Source organism: Ovis canadensis, chromosome 21 (genome assembly GCF_042477335.2).
Source record: "Ovis canadensis isolate MfBH-ARS-UI-01 breed Bighorn chromosome 21, ARS-UI_OviCan_v2, whole genome shotgun sequence".
Lineage (NCBI taxonomy): Eukaryota > Metazoa > Chordata > Mammalia > Artiodactyla > Bovidae > Ovis > Ovis canadensis.
Genome location: NC_091265.1, coordinates 62,466,258 through 62,488,143, shown reverse-complemented (window position 1 = coordinate 62,488,143; position 21,886 = coordinate 62,466,258). Strand labels below are relative to the sequence as shown.

Genomic DNA, 21,886 nt, shown 5'->3' with positions numbered 1-21,886 from the left:
AAACGGTGCCTGCTGCTGCAGCACTGGGCCCGGCGGTCTACACAGAGGGAGGCGGAGCTCCTCTCAGCATTCCACACTCGTCGGGAGAGGAAAACATTTGCTCCAGCCCCTAAATGTTCACCTAGACCTTGACTTACTTCCAGATGCAAAAGACACATAACCCCTTCCTTATTTGTGGTTTCTACTTGGAAAGGTATTTCGGTAGGAGCGATAAGCGGGATGCCTGCCTTACAGAGAAGAGAACCCTCAAAGCACAGATTTGAAAACAAGGGGGACTTCTGTGGCCGTCCAGCGGATAAGACTGTGCTCACTCCCAGGGCAGGGGGCACGGGTTTGATCCCTGGTTGGGGAACTAAGATCCCACAGGCCCTGCAGCTCAGCCAAAAAGTAAAAAATAATCAGGAACAAGAAAATGAAGCCATGCACACGCGCGGTGGCATGAATCACATCGGTGCAGCCCTCCAGCGTCTTCAACCTTGAGTGAGCCTTCGAATGTCCTGTCTGCCCCTGGAGTCCCCACTCCCCTGTGGGCCTCGGGGAAGGCCGAGTCTCCACATCAGCCCTGTGAGGCCCGGACACAAGGAGGTGGGCTGGTGGTGAGCAAAGGGCAGACGTGCAACTGAGGGAATCGGGGTGTGGGGGGATGTGTAAACTAGAGAACCAAAGAGCTTGAAAGTTCTAGAAACTGCACTTCCCCCTGACCTATCAGCTACCGAGTTCCTTCTCACGAGGACTACATTCCACTTTCTGTTTCTCTTTCTGGCTGAGCTGGGTCTCCGTTGCTGTGCGCGGGCTTTTCACCGTGGTGGCTTCTCTCGCTGGGGAGCTCAAGGGCTCAGCTCCAGGCTCGAGAACACGGGGTCAACAGCTGTGCTGCCCACGGCCTGATGCTCCGCGGCAAGCGGGGTCTTCCCGGATCAGGGGTCGAGCCTGCGTCCCCTGCACTGGCAGGTGGATTCCTCACCACTGCACCAGCAGGGAAGCCCCTACATCGTGTTTTATGTTAATGGACTGAAAAATTAGGGAGGACGCGTATTTTCTGAGTTTTTACTTTCGGCCTGCTTTTTTTTTCCTTGCCATCATTATCCAGCCAACATGCCAGACACAGGGAGCCCTTAAGAGCAATGTTTCCTGCAAGACAACTGCTCGCCTCTTCATGAAACCGCCCTGAAGACAGTGAGTCCCCATTCAGTGCTGAGCACAGGTCTCCAGCAGACATGGGCAGGCCCAATGTTTCAGCCCGGTCTGTGACTCGGCGAAGGCCAGAGAAACGCCGGAGGACGCCACCTGCTCCTGGCAAAGACTGCAGACCAGAGAGCCACACGAGGGGCAGACACGGCAGAGAGCTACTCACCCAGGCCTGGTCAATGTCCCTCCTGATGTCGGCCACGATCCGGGCGCCGTCGCTGCGTGCCAAGACCGCATCCAGCGAGTGCTGCTGGATGGAGTCCAGGAGGCGGGCTGGGTGGCCGAGGCGGAGAATCCTCTGCTTCCACTGGGCCAGCCGCTCCACCAAGTTGTCCACAGCAACGTTAGAGGGCGCACAGCACAGAACCTGGAGGGCACAGCTCAAGCTCGGCTTGGGGGTTTCTAAACAAAATCACCTAAGTTTACATTAGAACAAGTGGGAAGTCCTGAAGTTAAAGAGAGGAGGGTGGAGCATGTACAGCTGGTGACGTTACAGAGTAAACGTCCAGCTGTGAGGACTGGTGCAGACGGCCTGATGGTCACGCTACTGCACACGGACATGACATCTGGGTTCTAGACCTCAGGTTGAAAGAACCTACGGGGCTCCCAAGACCAGAAAGGCTGACCGGCAACCAGAAGGAAAAGGCCTCGACGTGTCCTGGGATGGTCAGGGCCAGGACACCCATCTCTCTGAGGACTGAAGGAGCAAACGCTGCAAAGGCTTAGACGGGTGCCTGGTTCATAAGAAGGACCCAGGGAACGTCGACCTACAGATCTTGACTGTTACTGCTCCAGCTCTTATCCTTATCCAACATTTATGACCCAGAAAGGTAACAACCGCTTCACATGCTCAGAATCCACAATAACTCGTGTTGAGGGTAAAAGAGCCTCTCTCAACCATTAACAATCTAAGTGAACGGTAACACACACCATCCCATCCCACATCTCAGGAACCGGGAAACGGGACCCTTGAATTAACCAAAAGAGGTCTGTCTCCCATGACTGGCTGCAGGGCCTTCTCCTGAAGAGCACAGACGGGCCGGGTCACCTGCCTGCCCAGCAGGGGCCTGAGCACACAGCACGGGTGCTGAGCGGGTGGCTCCTGGACTGTGGCCCAGCGGACAGTGCCCCAGGCCTCCCCAGTCCAGACCCACAGCCCCGAGAACAGACCCACAGCCCCGAGAACAAGCCCACACCCCTGGCGCTGTCAGACACCAACAGGGGTGCAGCCTAGTGGTCAGTCAGTAAAAGCGTGGGTACGTTCCTACCCAAGTCCTGGAACCTGGGCTTGGGCCCTTCAGGGCCTGCAAGCATGGCAGACCTGAGTGACGGGTGTCTGCAGGGACGCGGTGCCCACGCCCACCTTTGAGCCCCGTTTCACAGCTTGAAGGATGATCTCCACCACGGTGGTGGTCTTCCCAGTTCCTGGGGGCCCGTGAATGATGGCGAGCTCCTTCTGGGACAGTGCGAACAGGACCGCTTCCTGCTGGGAGGCGTCCAGGGCGGGGTTGCAGAAGGTCAGCGGGGCTGTGGGACAAGCAACAGTGAGGCTCTGGCTCCCCGTGACCCAGTGCCGTTCCCTCAACCCCACCCCGATGGAAATACAGGATGTCATGAGACAGGGAGAGAGCTGGGCCTCCCCTGGGTCAGCAGACAACACAAAGTCAACCTGCTTGGTTTTCAGAAGTCTTCCCCTGGACAGGAATCCGCAGGTCCTGTGTGCAGGCTCCCTAGGGGACCGTCCCCAGCTGCCCACCGCTGCCCCGGCCCACACAGCCTAGAGTGTTCACCACTTGTCCCTTTACTGACAAAGTCAGCCAACTCACGCTCCAGAAAAACAGATCCCTGGGAAGTAAATATCTCTTGGAACATATCTGTTCCCACCCTAGTGTTCCTTTTTACGTGGCCGTAAAACCACAAAAGCAAACAATGAAAAGAATCACTAGCAGATCCAGGATGGTATTTCCAATCTGAATTTTCCATAAGCAAGACTGACGATCTGCTTCGTAAGCTCTATGCTCAGAGCCGGTGCCGCTGTGTCCAGCCCCGAGTCCGTAGCCTCCAGCCCACGCTGCCTACTGCGGAGATGGCTGTGCTGGCTGACCGCACGGGCACAGGGGGCTGATGCGGACAGGCAAGACTGAGACACTTGCAGGCACCATGGGAACCTGTGAGCCAGAGCTCCTGCGTGCATCCTGGCCGCCACACCGTGCCCTTGCTCCCCTGGACGCCGGATACACCCAGGGCACACTCTGCAGCAAGGACGGCGCTCACCTCCTTCCCAGCTCAGAGCAGCCTCTCGCTAACTGGCTGGCAGAAAGAAAATCTTCTTTGAGAAAACTGACAGGTTGTAATTGTGTATGTGTGGCTCTTGTTTGCTTGCCAAGTCGTGTCCCACTCTTTCACAACCCCACGGACTGTAGCCCTCCACGCTCTTCTGTCCATGGAATGCTCCAGGCAAGGATACTGGAGTGGGTTGCCATGCCCTTCTCCAGGGGACTTCCTGACCCAGGGATTGAACCCAGATCTCCTGCACTGGCAGGCAGGTTTTTCACTACTGAGCCACCAGGGAAGCCCAGAAACAAAATCTCATTTAAATGTGCTCTCAGAGTTTGAGAAAGTATTGGGGTGGCCAAAAAGTTAGTAACATGTTACAGAAAAACGTGAACAACTTTTTTGGCCAACCCCATAGGAAGCAGCCCTGAGCGTACAGACACCACCGCCAGGGTGTCAGCGCAAGTGTGCCGGGAGAAGGGTATGGGGTGGCCCTTGTGTTAGAACCCCTGAAGAGATGTTGCATAAACTGCCAAGTCCAGCGTCTGGAGAACCGTTCAGTGAAGGGCAGCTGCTTGAGGAGGTAACAAACCCCTCAAAATGAGGTTTTCCCAGACACTGAAGGAGACGAGAGAGTGCACAGACCAACGTGAGTGAGAACAGTGGGTGTGTGTGTGGGGGGGGGTGTGTAAGTGAAAGAGACACCCTGTTCTACATGGATGCGGAAAAACAGCTATCTGAATACACACGCCCATCAGTGAGGCTAACTCTGCGTGACAGGTGTTTTAGTGATTTCCCTCCCCTTGTTTATTTCTAAATGTTCTGTGACTAACACATGTCACAATCAGATATAAGCTCTCCTCAATTTGAAGGACACAGAAAAAACAATCAGAGGTATTGAGGACTGAGATTCTTCAAACCATAAAAAACCGCTATCAGGCATATAGCACTGGGTTGGCCAAAAGGTTTGTTCAGATGTTTCCGTAACATCCCATAGGTGTGGTGGAAACTAGCACCATCTCTGCCGTTTCAGGGAACACGAGGGGCCCCGGTTGTAGCCGGCATCCAGGGGAGCAGGGCACATGCAGGAGCTCTGGCTCAGAGGCTCTCACACAAGCGTGTTTCAGTCCAATCTGTCCAGGTAGCACCCAGGGCCCATGGAGTCAGCGTGGTCACCTCTGCAGTGGACACCTCGGGAGAGACCGTGGATGTTCTGTTTTCCGTAACACCTTATGTTGTTGCTGTTGTTCAGCTGTTAAGTCGTGTCCGACTCCTTGCAACCCCATGCACTGCAGCACACCAGGCTCCTCTGCACTCCACTATCTCCTGAGTTTCCTCAAACTCACGTCCTTTGAGTCAGTGATGCCATCCAACCATCCTATCCTCTGTTGCCCCCTTCTCCTCTTGCCCTCAATTTTTCCAAGCATCACGGTCTTTTCCAATGAGTTGGATCTTTGCATCAGGTGGCCAAAGTACTGGAGCTTCAGCTTTAGCATCAGTCCTTCCAATGGATATTCACGGTTAATTTCCTTTAGGATTGACTGGTTGGATCTCCTTTCAGTCCAAGGACTCTCAAGGGTCTTCTCCAGCACCACAGTTTGAAAGCATCAATTCTCTGACACTCCGCTTTCTTTGCGATCCAACTCTCACATTCATACATGACTACTGGAAAACCATAGGTTTGACTAGATGGACCTTTGTTGGCAGAGTGATGTCTCTGCTTTATAAAACACTGTCTAGGTCTGACATAGCTTTTTGTCCAAGGAGCAAGAGTCTTTTAATTTTGTGGCTGCAGTCACCATCTGCAGTGATTTTGGAGCACCCCCCCACCCCCAGAAGAAGTCTGTCACTGTTTCCATTGTTTCCCCATCTATTTGCCAATAAGTGATGGGACTAGATGACCTGATCTTCATTTTTTGAATGCTCAATTTTAAACCAGCTTTTTCACTCTCCTCTTTCACCTTCAGCAAGAGGCTCTATAGTTCCTCTTAACTTTTTGCCATTAAAGTGGTATCATCTGTATACCTGAGGTTCGTGATATTTCTCCCAGCAATCTTGATTTTAGCTGGTGATTCACCTAGTCCAGCATTTCGCATGATGTACTCTGCATATAAGTTAAATAAGCAGGGTGACAATATACAGCCTTGACGTACTCCTTTTCCAAATTTGAATCAGTCCGTTGCTCCATGTCCAGTTCTAACTGTAGCCTCTTGTCCTGCATACAGGTTTCTCAGGGGGCATGTAAGGTAGTCTGGTATTCCCATCTCTTTAAGAGTGGGAATTTTTATTACACAGCTTGTTGTGATCCACACAGTCAAAGGCTTTAGCATAGTCAATGAGGAATACCTTATGGAAAAACCCAAACGAACCTTTTGGCCAACCCAGTAAGATCGGACATCCTCTGTTCTCTCAGGTCACTGACGCAGAAGAAATATCCTCCCACTTCAAAATAAAATATTCAGATACATTAGGAACAGCATTATTTAAAAACAACAACAATGGAATGAGCCACTTCTTTGACACTGTGTGCAGATAACTGACTTGTTTAAGTCACACAAAGAAATTTATAAAGACACTAAGTTAAACTTCTCCCTGCACATTCGCAAACTCTTGTTAAAATCGCCCGAGATCACCCTGGTTGCGGTCACACCGGTCACAATACTACCCATAGTGACTTCAATCGGGAAAGGAAAATCAAAAGCTCTTACACATCTCGCTGGGAGGACTGGGGTCTGCTGTGCCAAAGAGGACCTCTATGAGCGAGGACGCAGGGCCAGAGTGATACTTCTTTAGGGAAATCAGAGCTCTGCCAAGGGACAGGGAAAACGAGGAGCTTAGTGACAACCAGGATCGACACAGCGCCTGAGGCCCCCGCAACACTGCCGCCCCTGCCCACCCACCTCCCACAGTGATAGTGCTTAGTCGCTCAGTCGTGTCCAGCTTGTTATGGCCCCGTGGACTGGAGCCCCCCAGGCTCCTCTGTCCATGGGATTCTCCAGGCAAGAATACTGGAGTGGGCTGCCATTCCCTCCTCCAGGGGATCTTCCCAACTCAGGGATCGAACCCAGGCCTCCTACATGGCCAGCAGGTTCTTCACCATCTGAGCCACCAGGAAAGCCCACCATCTGTCTCAAGGGGCATGCAACCAACCCCAGACCCCAGGTGCTTGCCGTCTTCTCCAGTAGGAATGAGATACATTCAGGGAAAATGGTACGTGTGATTTCCAAAGAAGGCAATGGCAACCCAGTCCAGTGTTCTTGCCTGGAGAATCCCAGGGGCGGGGAGCCTGGTGGGCTGCCATCTGTGGGGTCGCACAGAGTCGGACACGACTGAAGCGACCTAGCAGCGGCAGCAGCACGTGTGATTTCCAGTTACGTACACTTACTTTTTCAGTCGCTTGTACGTCACATCGTTGGCAAGCTTCAACAGTCTGTAGGAATGCTCTTGGTCCAAACTCAGCTGGGAATCGTGGGACTCATCAAAGGCCACGGTGACCGCTTTCTGGGTGATGCGGGTCAGGATCCCAGTGGCCAGCTGACCGCTTTCATCATACAGACCCACGATGTCACCTGCAGGAGCAAAGACCAGTTACGTAAATGCTGAACAAAATTAAACGAGAATTATTTCATTCAACAAACGCCAGCACATTTCAACTACTGTAACTGTTACTTTCATTAGAAATGAAGTTGGTAGCAGCAAAAAAAAACACTTCTAACTCACATTACATAATTAAATTCACTTGCACGAAATGAACTGCTTAACACAAACATGACAGTCAGTAAAATATTTAAAGTCTTCCTCTGCGCCTGGCACTGTCCTGGGCGCTGGTCTGTATCAGGAATAAATCACAGTTCCCGCCCTCACTTTGGGAGGAGGGGAGCAAACCGAACCACCTGGCGGGGTCGGCGCCAAGGGCGTCAGTGAGGGCAGTGAGCACAGGGTCACTGCAGGGCATGTGGGGCGGGCCGCTCTGCGGGGAGACAGGTAAGCAGGGCGGGCCCCGAACAGGGTGGGCACAGGAGCTCACCTGGGGGCGGGCACTCCAGGTGGACAGCGACCACTGCTGAAGGAGGGAAGGGGCTGCTGCCACTCAGCTGGGCTTCCCGCCCCTGTGACAGCTCTGGTGACTCACCCTCCACCAGGCAAGTCTGAGGGGCATGGGGCACTCGACCCACACTCAAGCGAATCAGGGCTTCACACGCCCCTCGGGGGTGAGCCTGGGGCCAATCGGAGCCTTAGACTTTTGCCCAGGCAAGCTGGAAGGAGGCCCTCACCCTTCCCCCTAGACCAGAAACCAGGGCAGATGGACAGGCTGGAGCTGCCACCCCGTGGGGCCTGAGAAGGAGCCAACCCAGGAGAGGGCGGAGCCAAGATGCAGAGAGGAGCCAGGCCCAGGCGACCCCTCTGTGCCCAGGGCCACTTGCCAGTGATCGCAGCCCACGCGCCCCTTCCTGCCCAAGCCCGCCAGGCTCAGTGCTTCTGTCCCCTGAACACCAACAGTTCTGCCCGAACCAGAGTCCACGTGGAGATTCAGCCAGAGCCCCCCACGTACTCACACCCCATTTATTCTGAGTCAGAGTCCACGCCACATATCAACCAGGCACCAGACGTGATTTTAGTCCTGACCTATTTTCCTTCTAGGAAACGAGTTTCATCTGTACCTTGAATCTTTCCTGTCTCCCTCCCCAACTTTTAAAGACAAAGAGAAGGTGGCAGCAGTTCCCCTGCCTGGGCCCAAGGTCTGGTTCTGTGCATGGGGTGGGGGAGTCTCCATGGGGCTGAGTGCCGGGGGCTCCAACCCCACTGTGTCTTCCCCACCAGCTGCCCCGAGTGGGGCCCACATGGCAGAGTTCACATCTCTAAGCTACACAGCCTTAAAACTGCTCTTCAGAAGATGGAAACCTAACAACCAACCCCACCTATGTCTGATCGGGAGCTGTCGCAACACATCAGATTTCAGATCTGTGCCTTTCCACCTAAAGGACCACCTTCCTCCAACCTTCTGTTTTTCAGTTATTCATCAACCTCGAAGGTCCTGCCCTCCACAGCACTTCCTAACTGAACATAATACATTTTGCCTTTGGTTTGCAGAGTTTACAAACGCCCAGCAGGGACATTCGGTCCTGCCCACTTAATCCTGATGGTAAGGCCGAAAGCTCGACTGTCTTTAGAGGACAGGTGACTGACTCCTGGCCCCTCAGCAACACAGTGTGTAAGATCTGACTCCGACTATCAGCTTCCCCTCCTCCCATCTGTCTCCAAATGCAGCCAGGATTCCAACAAGTGGGGGGCAAGAGGCCAGAAAGTCAAAATATGAACCCAACAAACCCTGTCATCATCAAATCAGGGCTGAGAGACTTTTCCAGAGAACGTGCAGTGCTTGGCGGTGCTGCTGTCTCCGTTTCCAGGTCTGATTGAAAACGAGAGTCCCAGGTGTGAGGTTAAGAAGCTTCTTCGAACTGCCCCTTCTTTCCAACAGGGCTGCCACAAGCTTAGCCAAAGTGTTCTTAGTACAAGGAAGGTCTGGGACTACATAGCTATGTACAACGAATCATCTGGTCCAGAGCTATGGGGAGGGAAGGCGGCGGGAGGTTCGAGAGAGAGAGGACATATGTATACCTATGGCTGATTCATGCTGATGTATGGCAGAAAGCAACACAACATTAGAAAGTAATTACCCTCCAATTAAAAATAAAATTTAAATATATATATATATATATATATATATATATATATATATATATATATACTGTGATATTATGGGGGGGGGGGGTAAAAAACAAGAAATGAGAGTCATGTGTAACCTTACGTTTCCTAGCAGCTACATTTGTGTGTTGTTGTGTGTGTGAGCTCAGTCATGTCTGACTCTTTGCAACCCCATGGACTGTAGCCTGCCAGGCTCCTCTGTTCATGGGATTTCTCAGGCAAGAATACTAGAGTGGGTTGCCATTTTCTTCTCCAGGGAATCTTCCCGACCCAGGGATCGAACCCATGTCTCCTGCTTTGGCAGGCTGGTTCCTTACCACTAAGTCACCTGGGAAGCCACATTAAACAACCAAAAAGAAACAGCTAATTTTACTAGTAGTTTATTTAACCCAATATATGAAAAATATTTTCATTTCAAAACATAATTGGTAGTCATAGAAATTACTCTCTTTTTTTTTAACAGTACTAAATCTTCAAAATCTCTTGTGCATTTTACATGAGCAGGAATCACCAGCCATATTTCAGGTGTTCAGCTGGTGTCTGCCTGTCTGGAGAGTGCTGATCTAACCTACCAGAAAACCTCGTAACTGCTGGATTTCTAAGCAAGAGTTCTCCACTGCAAAGCTTTATTCCCCAGCTGGTCCTATGTGACCAGATCTTTACAGCCCACATCTGAAGACTGCAATATTCAACGCACACCCTTGTCAACAAGGTACGGACCGGAAGTAAAGCTGTTACTGGGAAGAACAACTGCAGACACACATCTCCTGGGCTCGAGGGTAATGAGCAGCCGTCCGTACAGCCCGGTCCGCTGGCTGGATACCTGCAGCTTCAGCAAACAGACGCCTCGGTTCTGGAGTTCCTTCAGAGAGACATTTTCCTGCCAGGATCTGGGAAACACCCAATGATGAGACTTCAGTATTTATATTTTACCAGTTTTTACTTCCAAACATGCAGGAGGAACAGAGGAAGTCTATGCACGGGAAACTCCAAACCTGCCTCCTCTCAAACCTGTTCCTCCTACAGACCCCCATGCCCTCCTCACAGCGCCCGCACTCACCTTTGCCTTCTCTCCTGGGCCCTTTGAGTCACTGTCCCACCAGGGCCCCCCATTTGCACCCAGAATCCACCCCTGCACCCTCACTGCCAAGGGCCATCCTCTGCCCAAGAATATAGGATAAGAGGGACCCCTCTGGCCATTCAGCAGTGAAGACTGTGCTTCCAATTCAGGAGGCACAGGTTCAATCCCCAGTTGGGGAATTAAGATCCCACATGCAGCTCGTCACACGCACACACGCACACACACGCACTATAACACAAGCTTCTTCCCCAGGCCCTTCTCAATCGGACCCCTGTGCATCTTTCCACGGGTGCTTACTCTGTACTACGGACGGTGCTGAGCCCTTGACTTTTAGATCACTGCATTCCCACCTCACTGGTTTGCTGTAAGGATGATCTCATTTTACAGACAAGATGACTAAGGCTGCAAAGTCACCCAGCCATAAATGATGGGGCGCGGATCCCACTGAGGGCAACAGGACTCCCAACTCTCAACCATCATAATCAAAAACTTCTAAATCAAATCCTCTCCACGAAGGCAGCACAGTGGTTGAGTACAAACTCTAGCATCAGCCCGCGTGACCCCAAATCCTGGTTCACCCTGTGTTACCTGGGGCAAGTGACTTAACTTCTCTGTTCCAGCCTGCTTAGACCTAAGATGAGAATCGGTTACCGCAGTAACCAATTTCGCAGAGCTGATGTGAGGTTTAAAGCGACTGATGCCTGTGGAGTGTTTTTACACCCCTCAATAAATGTCAGCTCTCAGTTTCAGCCTTAGGGGTGAAAGCCCGACGTTTTCAGGGCTCCAGCTCTGGCTGCAGGGGTGCGCTGCTTTCCCACATCTCCTCCAGGAAACTCCTCCCCGCAAACTCTTTAACCCTTATTTTTCTGCAAGCTGTGCTCAAGCACCACCGCCTCCAGGAAGCCATCCGCCACTAAGGCTCCGCAGGGTCGGCGGTCCTGCTCCCACCCCCCTCCACAGCACTCGGCCTGCACACACAGCTCAGCACCTGTCAGGCTGGAAGCGGGCCCTTCCGCTCACACCGGTCGCCCGGGGCCCATTATCAACGACTGCATCTCATTCGAGGCCCGGCAAGGAACAGGCGCAAACACTAACGGGGGGCCGAGGAGGGAAGAGGGCGGAGAACACGATGGGGATGGAAGTGGGGAGACAGGCTGGGCCCACGGGGCAAAGTTCAGAGGGGCACTTCAGGGGGAGAAGACCCTCCCAAGGTGGGTCCCCAAAACGGAACGGGCCGCCCCGGAGGGGTAAGAGGCTTCCATCCTTGGAGGCGGCCGAGCCCCCTTCACAGTCAGGAGGGCAAATCCCGGCCCTAAGCTTGTCAGGCCGAGCCCCCGGAGGCTTCATCTGTGTGGTCTCAGCTGGGAGAGGGGGGGACCCTGGGGGAGACGCCGGGCCGACCCCGAGAGGCCCGGGCCGGCGGCCGTACCTGCGCTCCTCGACCTCCGCGTCTCGCTCGAGCTCCAGCAGTTCCAACTGCTTGGTCACGAAGCTCTCCACGGGTGTCGAGGCCATGGCCGCAGGCCGGCCCGGGCCCAGAGCCGCTGAGGTCCGGCTGCCGCGCGCGGCGCTGCTCCCGGCCGGACCCGGTGCGTCGACGCACCAGGCTCGCACCACTTCCGCTTCCGCTCTCGGCGGAGGCTGCGGGAAGATGGCGGCGGCCGTGGCAGCCAGGGCCCTGCCGGTCACCTTCGGGCGGCTGGCGTCTGCATGCAGCCGCAGCGTCCTGAGAGCGTCGGGACCCGGAGCCGGTGAGGCCCGCCCCGCGGGGTGAACGGAGGAAGCTGGGCACACGGGGCGCCCTGCCACGTGTGTCTGCGTCTGACCGGTGTTAATCGCTTTTTTTGATGGCGGTGATTACCGGTCTTGGAAACCCTGGGTTCAGACCCTGGTTCCTTTAGTTAATAGCTTAAATATTGGTGATAGCTCGCCATCTTCCATATACGCTCCATTTAAGTTGGGGAGCAACCTGAGGCTCAGAATGGTTAGGTAACTTGTCCTTGGTCATAGAGCAGGGAAGTGGGAGAGGACTGAATCACACAGCTTGGTCCGGCTCCAAAGCCTATGCTTTAACCATCACTCCCCAGGCTGCAAGCCACTCTTTAAGCTTCCTTGTCCTCATCTGGAAAATGGTGGCGAATGTCCTTGCCCAGAGGTAACCAGTCCAGCAAAAGCTACATCTGTATTTTAGGCACTGAGTTGTCATGAAGCTCAGCAAGGTTTTGTTGGTCAAAAACACTATAAACCTCTCCTCAAAATGGTTGGAGTGTATATTTGTGTGAAGGAATGTTTATGTATGTAGAGACGTTTTCCCTTGTTTAGGTATGATAATGATGTTGTGGTTATGTTTGTTTGTTTTTAAGATGCTTTATCTTTCGTAGAAGTTACCCTGACAATTGCTTAAAAATACACCACAGAGTTGGAGCAGAGACATTGTGAATGAGTCAGGCTTGACTATGAGTTGATGACTGTTGAGTCTAGGAAGAGATAAAGGAGGACTCCCTATTCTCTTGACTTTTGTGTGCTTATCATTTTACATAATGAAACTTGGGTTTAAGCAGGCAGGGAAGTTTTTATAAAAAGCGGTGGGACTTACTTTGTTCTACCAACAGAGACCTACCTCTAGAATGCTGTGCTCAATTCCCGCCCCCGCCACCCCTGTTTTCAGATAGAAACACAGGTGAAGTGAGCTGAGTAAAGAGAGGGCGACCAAAACGGTGAAGAGGCAGGATCTTGAAGAGTCAGTGAAGGAATCGGGACGGACACCGTCACAGTTCACAGGGACTGAAGGATGGTCCTGGGGGACAGGAGGGTGCACACTTGTTCCCAGTGAGGTCGGAGCTAAGCTAAGGCCATAGGCAGGAATGACAGGGAGGCAGATCAGGTGCAGGAAGTTTCTGAGCTTTCACCAGGGAGATGGCTCCCAGCCGCGCTCAGTCTGTTGGTTGTATCCGACTCTTTGTGACCCCATGGACTATAGCCCGCCAGGCTTCCCTGTGGGAGTTTTCAGGCAAGAATACCACAGTGGCTTGCCATCTCCTCCTGGGGGGAATCTTCTTGACCCAGGGACCGAACCTGCATCTCCTGCACTGACAGGCAGATTCTTTACTACTGAGCCACCTGGCTTTCAAGAGAGGCCAATCGTGAGTTCCCAACTGTGGGGTATTCCGCAGGGGCTTCATTTGATGGCTTAGAAGAGATTTCATTCATTCATTCATTTGCCATTTATTGGGCATCCATTACAAGTCAGAGTCTGGTCCAGGATGGTGAATACATCAGTTAAATTCGTAAAACAAACCCCTGTTTTTACGGAGCTCACATTCTAACGGGGGGAGGCGTTTGCAGAGAGATGAGCAATTTTATGCAGAAGCAAATTACATAGTATGTTTGAAGCCTAAGAAGAAGCAAATTACGTAGCAGGTCCAAAGCTGGTAAGTCTTATGGAGAAAAATAAAGCACTAGTTTGGAGGAAAGTGTTCAATTTTAAATAGGATGGTTGAGGGAGCCTTCTCTAGTGAAATGGTGTTTGAGTGGAGACCCAGAGGAAATAGGGGATTAGCCTAGAGGGCCTCCTGGGGTTGGGGTTGTCCCGAGGACGGGCAGTCAAGGCATAGGCCATTGTACTTGGCATCTTCCAGAAATAACCAGGAGGCCCGAATGGCAGGTGTACAGGGAACAAGGGGAAGCTCATGAGGCAAGGCCCAGAGAGATGGGGTCACACTACCAGCTGCCCTGCTGGCCACTGTGAAGACTGCCTTTTTCTTAGAATGAAATGGGGCGCTCTTGGAGGGTTACCCTGAATAGTAACCTGATCTGTCCTCAGTTTGTTTTTCTGGTTTTGGGGGGATTTTTGCCCACCCCGCACAGTATGTGGGATCTTAGTTCCCTGACCAGGTATCGAACCTGTGCCCCCTGCAGTGAAAAGTGAAGTCGTAACCTCTTGACCACCAGGGAAGTCCCCTGCCTTCTAGCTGCTGTGCAGAGAGAGAGGCAAGGGTGAGAGCAGGGTATCAGTTACAAGCCAGGCAGCTTGGCTGATTGAAGTGGTCAGAGCCTGGATGTCTCAAAAAGAGGCAGGGGATTTGCTGACAGGTTCGTGGCTGTGGGGTGTGAGAGAGAAAAGTCATAAATGACTGAGGCTTTTGGCCTGAGCAGCTGGAAGGGTGAAGTCGCCATCATGTGAGATGTGGAGGGGTGTGGGAGAAGCAGGCGGGAGGGGCAGATCAGGAGCCTTTGTTAGGTTCTGAGACAGGTGATGACCAGGTGATGTTAGCAGACAGGCCTGTCGTGTCTGAGTCCAGGCCACAGGTGTCCACTTGGGAGTCAGGGTTGTGCAGATGACGCTGAAATCCATTCAAACAGATATAATCCCAGAGGAAAGGCCATACATAAAGAGGTAAGAACCAGGTTTTAGGGCAGCCCACTCCAGCCTTCTTGCCTGGAGAATCCCATGGACAGAGGAGCCTGACGGGCTGCAGTCCACGCGGCCACAAAGAGTGGGACACGACTGAGCACAAAGACCCGGGTCTAGATCGCAAGCACACCGAGATGGTGGAGGACAGGAAAAACCAACTCAGGAGACCAGGAATTGGGAGCAGCTGCTAATGAGTGAGCTTTAAAAGAGTCAACTTTATGGCGTATAAATTATAGCTCAGTTGAAAAACCAACAGTAGTTACTGAGAGATCTGCCCTCTGCTTCTAGCACCTAAGCATGGCGCGTTTTGTTTCTGGGCCCTTCTCAGCAGGCTGTGGGTGCCTTCGTCCCTAGGTGTATTATTATCTGATGCCGTGTCCTGAGTTACCCTAAACCCAGCAGCTTAAGATAACATGTACTGTGTCACCCATCGCTGAGGGTCAGGATGCAGGCGTGGCTGAGCTGGCTCCCCATCTCGTTAGATTCAAGTCAGGCTGTTTCAGGTTAAGAATCAGCAGGGCCGGCAGAAGCTGCTTCCTGGCTTCCCTGGACCGGGAAGCCTGGTGTGCAGCAGTCCATGGGGTTGCAGAGAGTCGGACATGACTGAGCCACTGACCTGAACTGGGAAGGTGGGATCCCAGGGGCCTCCCTGGGCCGCTCACAGCACAGTGGTCCTGCTGCAGCGAGGACGCCAGGCTGGCAGCTGCCCTCTGATCACCTCCTCTGGAGGGGCTGGCCTGTCACTCCTGCCGTATGCTCTTTGTCACTGAGAGCCGCTCCCTTGGAGGGGGGAGCAGGGCTCCGGGCTCCGAGAGCCCCAGGAGGGGTGTCCTGGAGGCTGCTCCCACTGGGGTGCCAAACGGGCCTCAACTTGGGCACTTGGCGTCAAGGAATGAGTTAGCAGGTAGATGATTCGGTTTCAGGCCCTTCTCGATAGTGTGGTGAATGCCCCTTTATGCTTATGGTAATAGCCAGTAGCTGTGAGTGAGTGATGGCCGTGGTTCTCTTTCTAGGCGCTTCTGTAGGTGTGTTGTGATGGTTTGAGTCAGGTACCAGCCACACTAGCAGCACCTGTGCATTGAGCATCATAAGGGGCAATTTGTGTTTCGTCCTAGTAACCAAGTGTGTCTCTCTTGTTCCTCAGCTTCCCTGTGGTCCGCTTCTCAGAGGTTCAGTTCGCAGAGCGCTTCATCTCCACAAGGGTAATATCAAAATGTGGGTTTTGCTGACTCTCTTCCTTTCTTTTCTTCTGTAGTCAAAACTTCGAACATTTAGGTTTTAAGAATATGTAAGTTTTAACTGTTTTGACAGTATTTTACTCAGACTCTTAACACATAGAAATACAGATGGAACCTCAAGAGTCCAAAGAGAAGGTGTTCTGGGCCATGCATGGCTGTGTCTTTTTAAGGAAAAGGTTTTAACTCCTAATTGGGAAATTTCTAACCAGGAAGGTTGAATCACAGGATGGACTCTCTGGAGGACCTTAAGTAATTTGAAGGAGCATGTTTAGTGTTAAACTGTATATTTAGATTAAAAAAATAAATAAATAAAAATATAAACTAAAAAAGGTAAATTTAACAAAATCACACTTGAGTAGGAATATACAGGGTCCTGTACCAGCCCTTGCAACCCGGGTCCAGGAACAGGGTCGTCCTTGGGCTTCAGTTCCTCTTCGAGAAATGGGAGCAATATCAGGCTGCATCGCAATGGGTTTTCATGAGAGTCAAGTGAATTTCTGCATCCAGAGAGCTCGTTAGAAGGACTTGCCAAGCGGGCGGAGTGAAGGAGGGGTGGATTGGGAGACTGGATTAGCAGTTATAAACCGTCACATCAGCATGAGGCCCCACAGTGTGACAGGCAGCATGGGTAAACGGCGAGGTCTTTCTATGGCCCAGGGAACCACATCAGTATCCTCTGATAGATCATCAGCGAAAGAAATTGTACATACGTGTGTGTAACTGAGCTACTTTGCTATACAGCAGAAACTAACACCGTTCAGTCAGCTGCACCTCGATAAGTAAATTCCTTACAAAAGAGCTTCGGCGAGCGCCTGGCACTAGGAGGCTCTCGGTACAGCCGCCTGCACTCCTGCAGCGAGAGTCTCAGCAGCGGGGGGCCTGGGGCCTGCTGTTTCCCTGAAGGAGCAGTGGGCTCCCCGGGTGAGGCTGGAGGCAGAAACCCTGAGCGGGCACTTTCATGAGCCCGGCTGATCCCCCAGTGCTGCCCCAAGCAGCCACTGCTGCCCCGGCCCCCTTGCAGCATTGTCCCTCGTCCTGGCTGCTGCTGCTGGGCCCCCCGGGGTCCTGAGCCTCAGACACGATGCACAACTTTAAAGCACAGCCTAGTTTGGGGGCCTGTTGACTCCGACAGGGACGTCTCTTCAGCATACCTGCTGTGACTGTGCCGGGGGGCCCTGGGCCTGTGCTGGAAGCAGCAGTTTCCCCAGTTGTCCAGGGTCTTCTGGCTGGTCAAAGAGTTCAGTTGACGTGAGACAGGTTAACAGGAGAAAATCAGACCTGAGTTTAATAACCTGCACACACGGGAGAGACCTGGGAGAAATGAGTCATCTGCCAGAACGGCTGAAGCCCTCTGCTGAAACAGCTCCTTCAGCTAAAGAAAGAGGATGCTGAGTGTAGGGGTCTGGGACTTCAGGACGGGGAGAAGGCAGTCCACGTGGAGGTGGAAAAGCAAGTGTTTGATGGACAAATGTTTGCGGGGCCTGCAGAGACCACGGGACAGGAGCAGCCCCTGTCCTCTGGTCCCGCGTGTTCCCGCATCCTTTCTGGGGAAGCTGTGTCAGGACAGGCCTGCCATCTCCAGGCAGCTGCGTGCAGACCCAGGCCTGCCTGCCTTCTGCCAGAGTTTTCTTCCGGAGTCTTGGGCCTTCATTGTTTTCAGCTTGAAGTAATCCACACGCCTAAGAGACACTTGGGAGGCAGAGTTTGCTCCCCCACAAATGGGGCTGCTGCCCTGCCAGCCACTCAGGCATCAGAGACATGCTGGACCCTTGTCCTTTCTGGTGTGCCGAGCACAGCCCTGGCTCACACGTTTGGAACTGTCTTTTCACGTGTGTGTGACCTGCGTGCAAAAAAATACTCTTACAGATACGTTCCTAAAACCTCACTGAGTTCACCACCTTGGCCAGAAGTTGTGCTGCCAGACCCCGTGGAGGAGGCCAGACACCACGCAGGTGAGGGGGGCAGAAGCGAGGGAGAGGGGTGGCCTAGCCACGGAACAAGGGCCTCATTTTTCTAGGTACCCGAGACGGGCACAGTGTGGGCGTTCCTGTTCATAGGATGCGGCAAGGCAGGAACGCTGAAGTTTACTTAACACCAGGATTCAGAACCCTCGTTCACTTAGCAAAGCCTCCCAGGGCACCGGCTGAGTAGCAGGCCACTGACACAGGTGGCGGCCGGGCTCGGTCCAGCCCAGTCTCCCCGCTGTTGGTAGAAACGTGGGTGTTCAGGGAAAGAGAACAAGGAGCACTCTCCTTGGTGGAAGCGGCCCCAGCGCAGGTGCCGGGAGGAGGGCAGCGTACCGGCCGTGCCCAGCGCTTGGAGGCAGGGAGGGTTCTTGGTTTCCAAAACCTGGAATTCCATAGCAACGCATGGACTCTTCCTGGGTTTAGATATGGTTGAAGGCAGTGGTGGGAGAGCAGGGAGGAGCCCCTGGCACACGCCCTGCCGCCAGTCCATGGATGCGCAGGGTCGCACGGCTCTGGGGGGCGCAGGGCACATGGGCAGGGGCAGAGCTGTGACCCTGACCGTCCTTCCTCCTGCAGAGGTCGTGGGGAAGGTGAACGAGCTCATCGCCAGGGGCCAGTACGGCAGGCTCTTCGCCGTGGTGCACTTCGCCAGCCACCAGTGGAAAGTCACCTCTGAAGACCTGATTCTAATTGAGAACAAGTTAGACGTTGCCTGCGGAGAGCGGATTCGGCTGGAGAAGGTGAGACTGTGGGTTTCTCAGTGTACCTGGGACTCGGTCTCTGCTCCCCAGGGTCGGCTCTGGTGGAGAAGGCCAGCACCCTTCCTGGGACTGGGCAGGCTGGCTGGGCGGGCGCAGAGGAGCCTGGGGGTGAGGGGAGATGCCCCCGAGGGCGGCCCTTACTTGGCAGGGTCCCTCCCGATGGGGAGACACTCAGCACGTTTCCCCAAGGAGGAGTGTGTGTCTGTGGGTCTGTCTCCTACTCCCCTGGCGTGAGGTGCGGCGGCCGCTGCTGCCCTAAGCAGCGAGCGCTGGTTTCAAGCCATCTCCCTGGACCCCGGTCACGCTCTGGCCTCTGGAACCGCTTTGTGGTCTGTGCTGTTCTTAGCCGTGGGTGAAGGCTTCCACTTAGGGTTCTGTTTGTTGTGTTCAGGGACCTGCTTGGCTTTTGCCTGTTCTGCTGTAGATAAAATATGAGATCTCCGCACCAGATCCTGTTTCTATGACACAGTTAACTGTGGACATGATGTAATATGACAGATGGTTTTCTTTATAATTTGAAACTCCTCCTTTGCGACCACAGCTTCTTGGTGTATGTACACCCAGGGCAGCATCACGCTCCTCTTTCTCAGGTGGTCCTCCCGCAGCCTGTGGTCTGAGCAGGACCACTTGACTCAGAGCTGAATGAGGGTGCTACGGGGACACCCGCGGTCAGCACAGCGCCTTCCCCGTGGGGCCTCTGGGGCTCCATCACAAGCTCACGGACAAGAGCGTGTTTCCTTCTTACGTCTAAAATCGGACACTTCAGAACCATACCTGTAAGGGTTTCTTAAAAGACATTCTTTTGAAACATTTCACACTAACAAAAGCATAGGAAGCCCCACCCAGTAAAGATGATTTTCATAATATAGGAAACCCAGCAATAGAGACCATGTCAGGCTGAGAGTGAGTGAAACAAGGTTCTTTGTCATTGCCTAACATACATAGTCCATGGATGTTGTTACAAAATAGGCTCTGTTTTTCGATGTTTAGGCTTAATGTGATCGAATTTTCTTCTGATCTGTAGAATTCCAGACAAGTCTCCCAGCGTCTAATAAGACGCCCTGCACTCGGGTCTCAGGGCTGTCTCCATCTGAGGCCAGCCCCGGCGGCACGGCTGCCCTCCTGCTGCCAGGGGCGGGCAGGGTTTTGCAGTCATTGAAAGAACACCCTTGAACCTAAATCTTCACAGAATCTGCAGGACTGTCAACGGCGTAAAGACCCCCACTGTCTGGTTTGTGCATTTTTCCCTGTGTGTATATACTGCAGTGAGAAGGTTTAAGTCCGTTTCCGGAGGAGATGATCTGCTGACTGGACGTGCCACCAGGCCCCACGCCCCCCTGTGCCAGTCAGACGGGCCTGTGTCCCTAGGGAGACGGCGAGCTGCCTCCCTCTCCAGCCTGTCTCCGTCTCGCCTGTCCCGGCGACTCTGTTCTGTGGCTGTGTTATCTTTTGGTGACACACCTGTTTGGTTCCAGGTCCTGCTGGTTGGGGCCGATGACTTCACTCTCCTTGGCAGACCCCTGCTTGGGTAACGTGCCCTCGAGGGCCGGGCGGGGGGCGGGCAGGGGCCGGGCGAGGGGCGGGCGGGGGCTCCGTCACACCCGGTCAGCCCCAAGCTCGACACACGGACACTGTGGTTTGTGGGCATTTAGTGCCCCGCGTGCAGAGCGTCCCGACCGCGTCTGGCCTGTTACTGCTTCGCTGCAGTTTGGCCCTTTCGGGACTGGCTGTGGGACGGCCCTGTCCCTCCCCATGTAGTGTCTGCGGGGGGGTGGGGGTGACACTGATGAGCAGCAGAAAAGGAAGTTTTCTTTTAGACGCTCTCGTGTGGGAAGCGCCAGGAAAATGGAGAAATAAGGTGCGCCACTGCTCACTCTCCTGTCTTCTAGAAAGGATCTTGTTCGAGTGGAAGCCACGGTCATCGAAAAGACGGAATCGTGGCCGAGAGTCAACATGAGGTTTCAGAAAAGGAAGAACTACAAGAGGAAGAGAAGTAAGTGGGGGAAGCTGCCATGCTCCCGTCCTCCAGGTATTGCCCCGAGTCCTGCCCTGGGCGGGTCGGACAGGCACCTGCCCTCTGAGTCGCCCGGAGACCAGCAAGGCCAGCGGGTGGGCATGGCCCTGTCCCCACTCTGACCAGGGGTGGGAAGAGGCCGCCGACTGGAGGGTGCGGCCCTGGGAGGCGCGGCTGGGAGCATCAGCGGCTGCTGAGACCCCCACAGCAAGTCCGGAGTCCCCCCGGGAACTGGGCACGCAGGCAGAGGACGCCCTGTCGGTGGGTGCTGCCTGGAGTGCAGGGAGTGCTCGCCTCCACCCAGGGGGCGATCTTGGAGCGTGAGGGAGGGCGAGACCGCCTCCTACAGCCCCGAGGTGGGCGGAGCTCCTCCTTGTGCTGCCGGGCACACACACGCATCCACACGGGTACACGCGCGTCCACACGGGTACACGCGCGTCCACACGGGTACACGCGCGTCCACACGGGTACACGCGCGCTTGCACGACGGCTCGTTTCTACAGAGGAATGAGACCAGCAGAATCACAGCTACTTGCATAGAACTTCCTTTGTGTTTCCACCTATTCACATGGGTGTTTACGGAGTGTTAGGCCGTACACGTGGTCTGGAGATGGCTTAGCGTGTCCGGGAGAGAGTGTGTAGGTTACACGCAGACACTTCGCCGTCTAGTGTGGCGGCCTGGAGCACCCTTGGGTGCTGGAGTCCTCAGGAGCCCACCCCCTGCAGACGTGCACTCAGTCCTCAGTCACAGGTGGCGAAACGCACCGGCAGCGTAGCTTCAGCTTTCCTAGAGTCGGGTCATTAGGAAAGCTCTCCTCCAGGAGCCTCGGGTCATCAGATGCCACCACCCTCCCCCCAACCATGCCATGCGGGGGTCTCCAGGCACGTGCAGGGGCGAGGCCAGGAGCCGCGGCAAGGGCTCCCGGGGTGTCGCAGCCCCTGCTGCGTCTCACGGGGCTCGGGGCGTCAGTGGTGAGGCCTGTGGTGTGCATGCCCAGGAACAGACCGCGCGGGACCTCGCTGAGTCTGACCACCATGGACTGAGCGGTCGGTGGCTGGTCTCACGGTAGCTCGTTCACAGCTTCGAGGTCTACGCTGACGCCCCGGCCCTTTTCTCTCTCATAGTCATCGTGAACCCGCAGACTGTCCTCCGGATAAACACCATCGAGATTGCTCCCGGCCTGTGTTGATCGTCCAGCTGATATTTATAGAAATGTAAAAATAAATCTGTTTTCTGAAGAGA

At 54.0% G+C, this 21,886-nt stretch overlaps 2 protein-coding genes across 3 annotated transcripts in view; one reads left to right on the top strand and one right to left on the bottom strand.

The window, feature by feature from the left end:
• The window catches only part of IGHMBP2 (immunoglobulin mu DNA binding protein 2), a 25,561-nt gene extending 13,714 nt beyond the window's left edge, over positions 1–11,847 (bottom strand). Inside the window, exons 1-6 of one of the 2 annotated variants that reach the window (XR_011251922.1) lie at positions 11,679–11,831; positions 9,889–10,058; positions 6,848–7,031; positions 6,171–6,268; positions 2,552–2,715; positions 1,355–1,555 (exon numbers count right to left, since the gene is read on the bottom strand). Coding sequence is in view for 1 of the 2 variants with exons in the window: in XM_069566428.1 (XP_069422529.1) it covers positions 1,355–1,555; positions 2,552–2,715; positions 6,171–6,268; positions 6,848–7,031; positions 9,889–10,058; positions 11,679–11,764 (903 nt within the window). In the remaining variant the exon portion in view is untranslated. Of the gene's footprint in view, positions 1–1,354; positions 1,556–2,551; positions 2,716–6,170; positions 6,269–6,847; positions 7,032–9,888; positions 10,059–11,678 lie in introns of both variants that reach the window. The other variant, XM_069566428.1, reaches the window with a different exon arrangement.
• MRPL21 (mitochondrial ribosomal protein L21) lies at positions 11,763–21,886 on the top strand. The gene is made up of 7 exons (XM_069565377.1): positions 11,763–12,000; positions 15,808–15,865; positions 17,768–17,853; positions 18,445–18,608; positions 20,105–20,157; positions 20,519–20,686; positions 20,736–21,886. The coding sequence occupies exons 1-7, from the start codon at positions 11,763–11,765 to the stop codon at positions 20,965–20,967; spliced, it is 999 nt and encodes a 332-aa protein (XP_069421478.1). The 3' UTR covers positions 20,968–21,886.

Excerpts from the sequence above, each read along its gene's own strand:
- MRPL21 (XM_069565377.1), top strand. The coding sequence starts at position 11,763 with ATGGCCGCAGGCCGGCCCGGGCCCAGAGCCGCTGAGGTCCGGCTGCCG. Across the intron at positions 17,854-18,444 it reads GGAGGCCAGACACCACGCAG|AGGTCGTGGGGAAGGTGAAC; the intron begins GTGAGGGGGGCA and ends TTCCTCCTGCAG. Across the intron at positions 20,158-20,518 it reads CTTGGCAGACCCCTGCTTGG|AAAGGATCTTGTTCGAGTGG; the intron begins GTAACGTGCCCT and ends CCTGTCTTCTAG.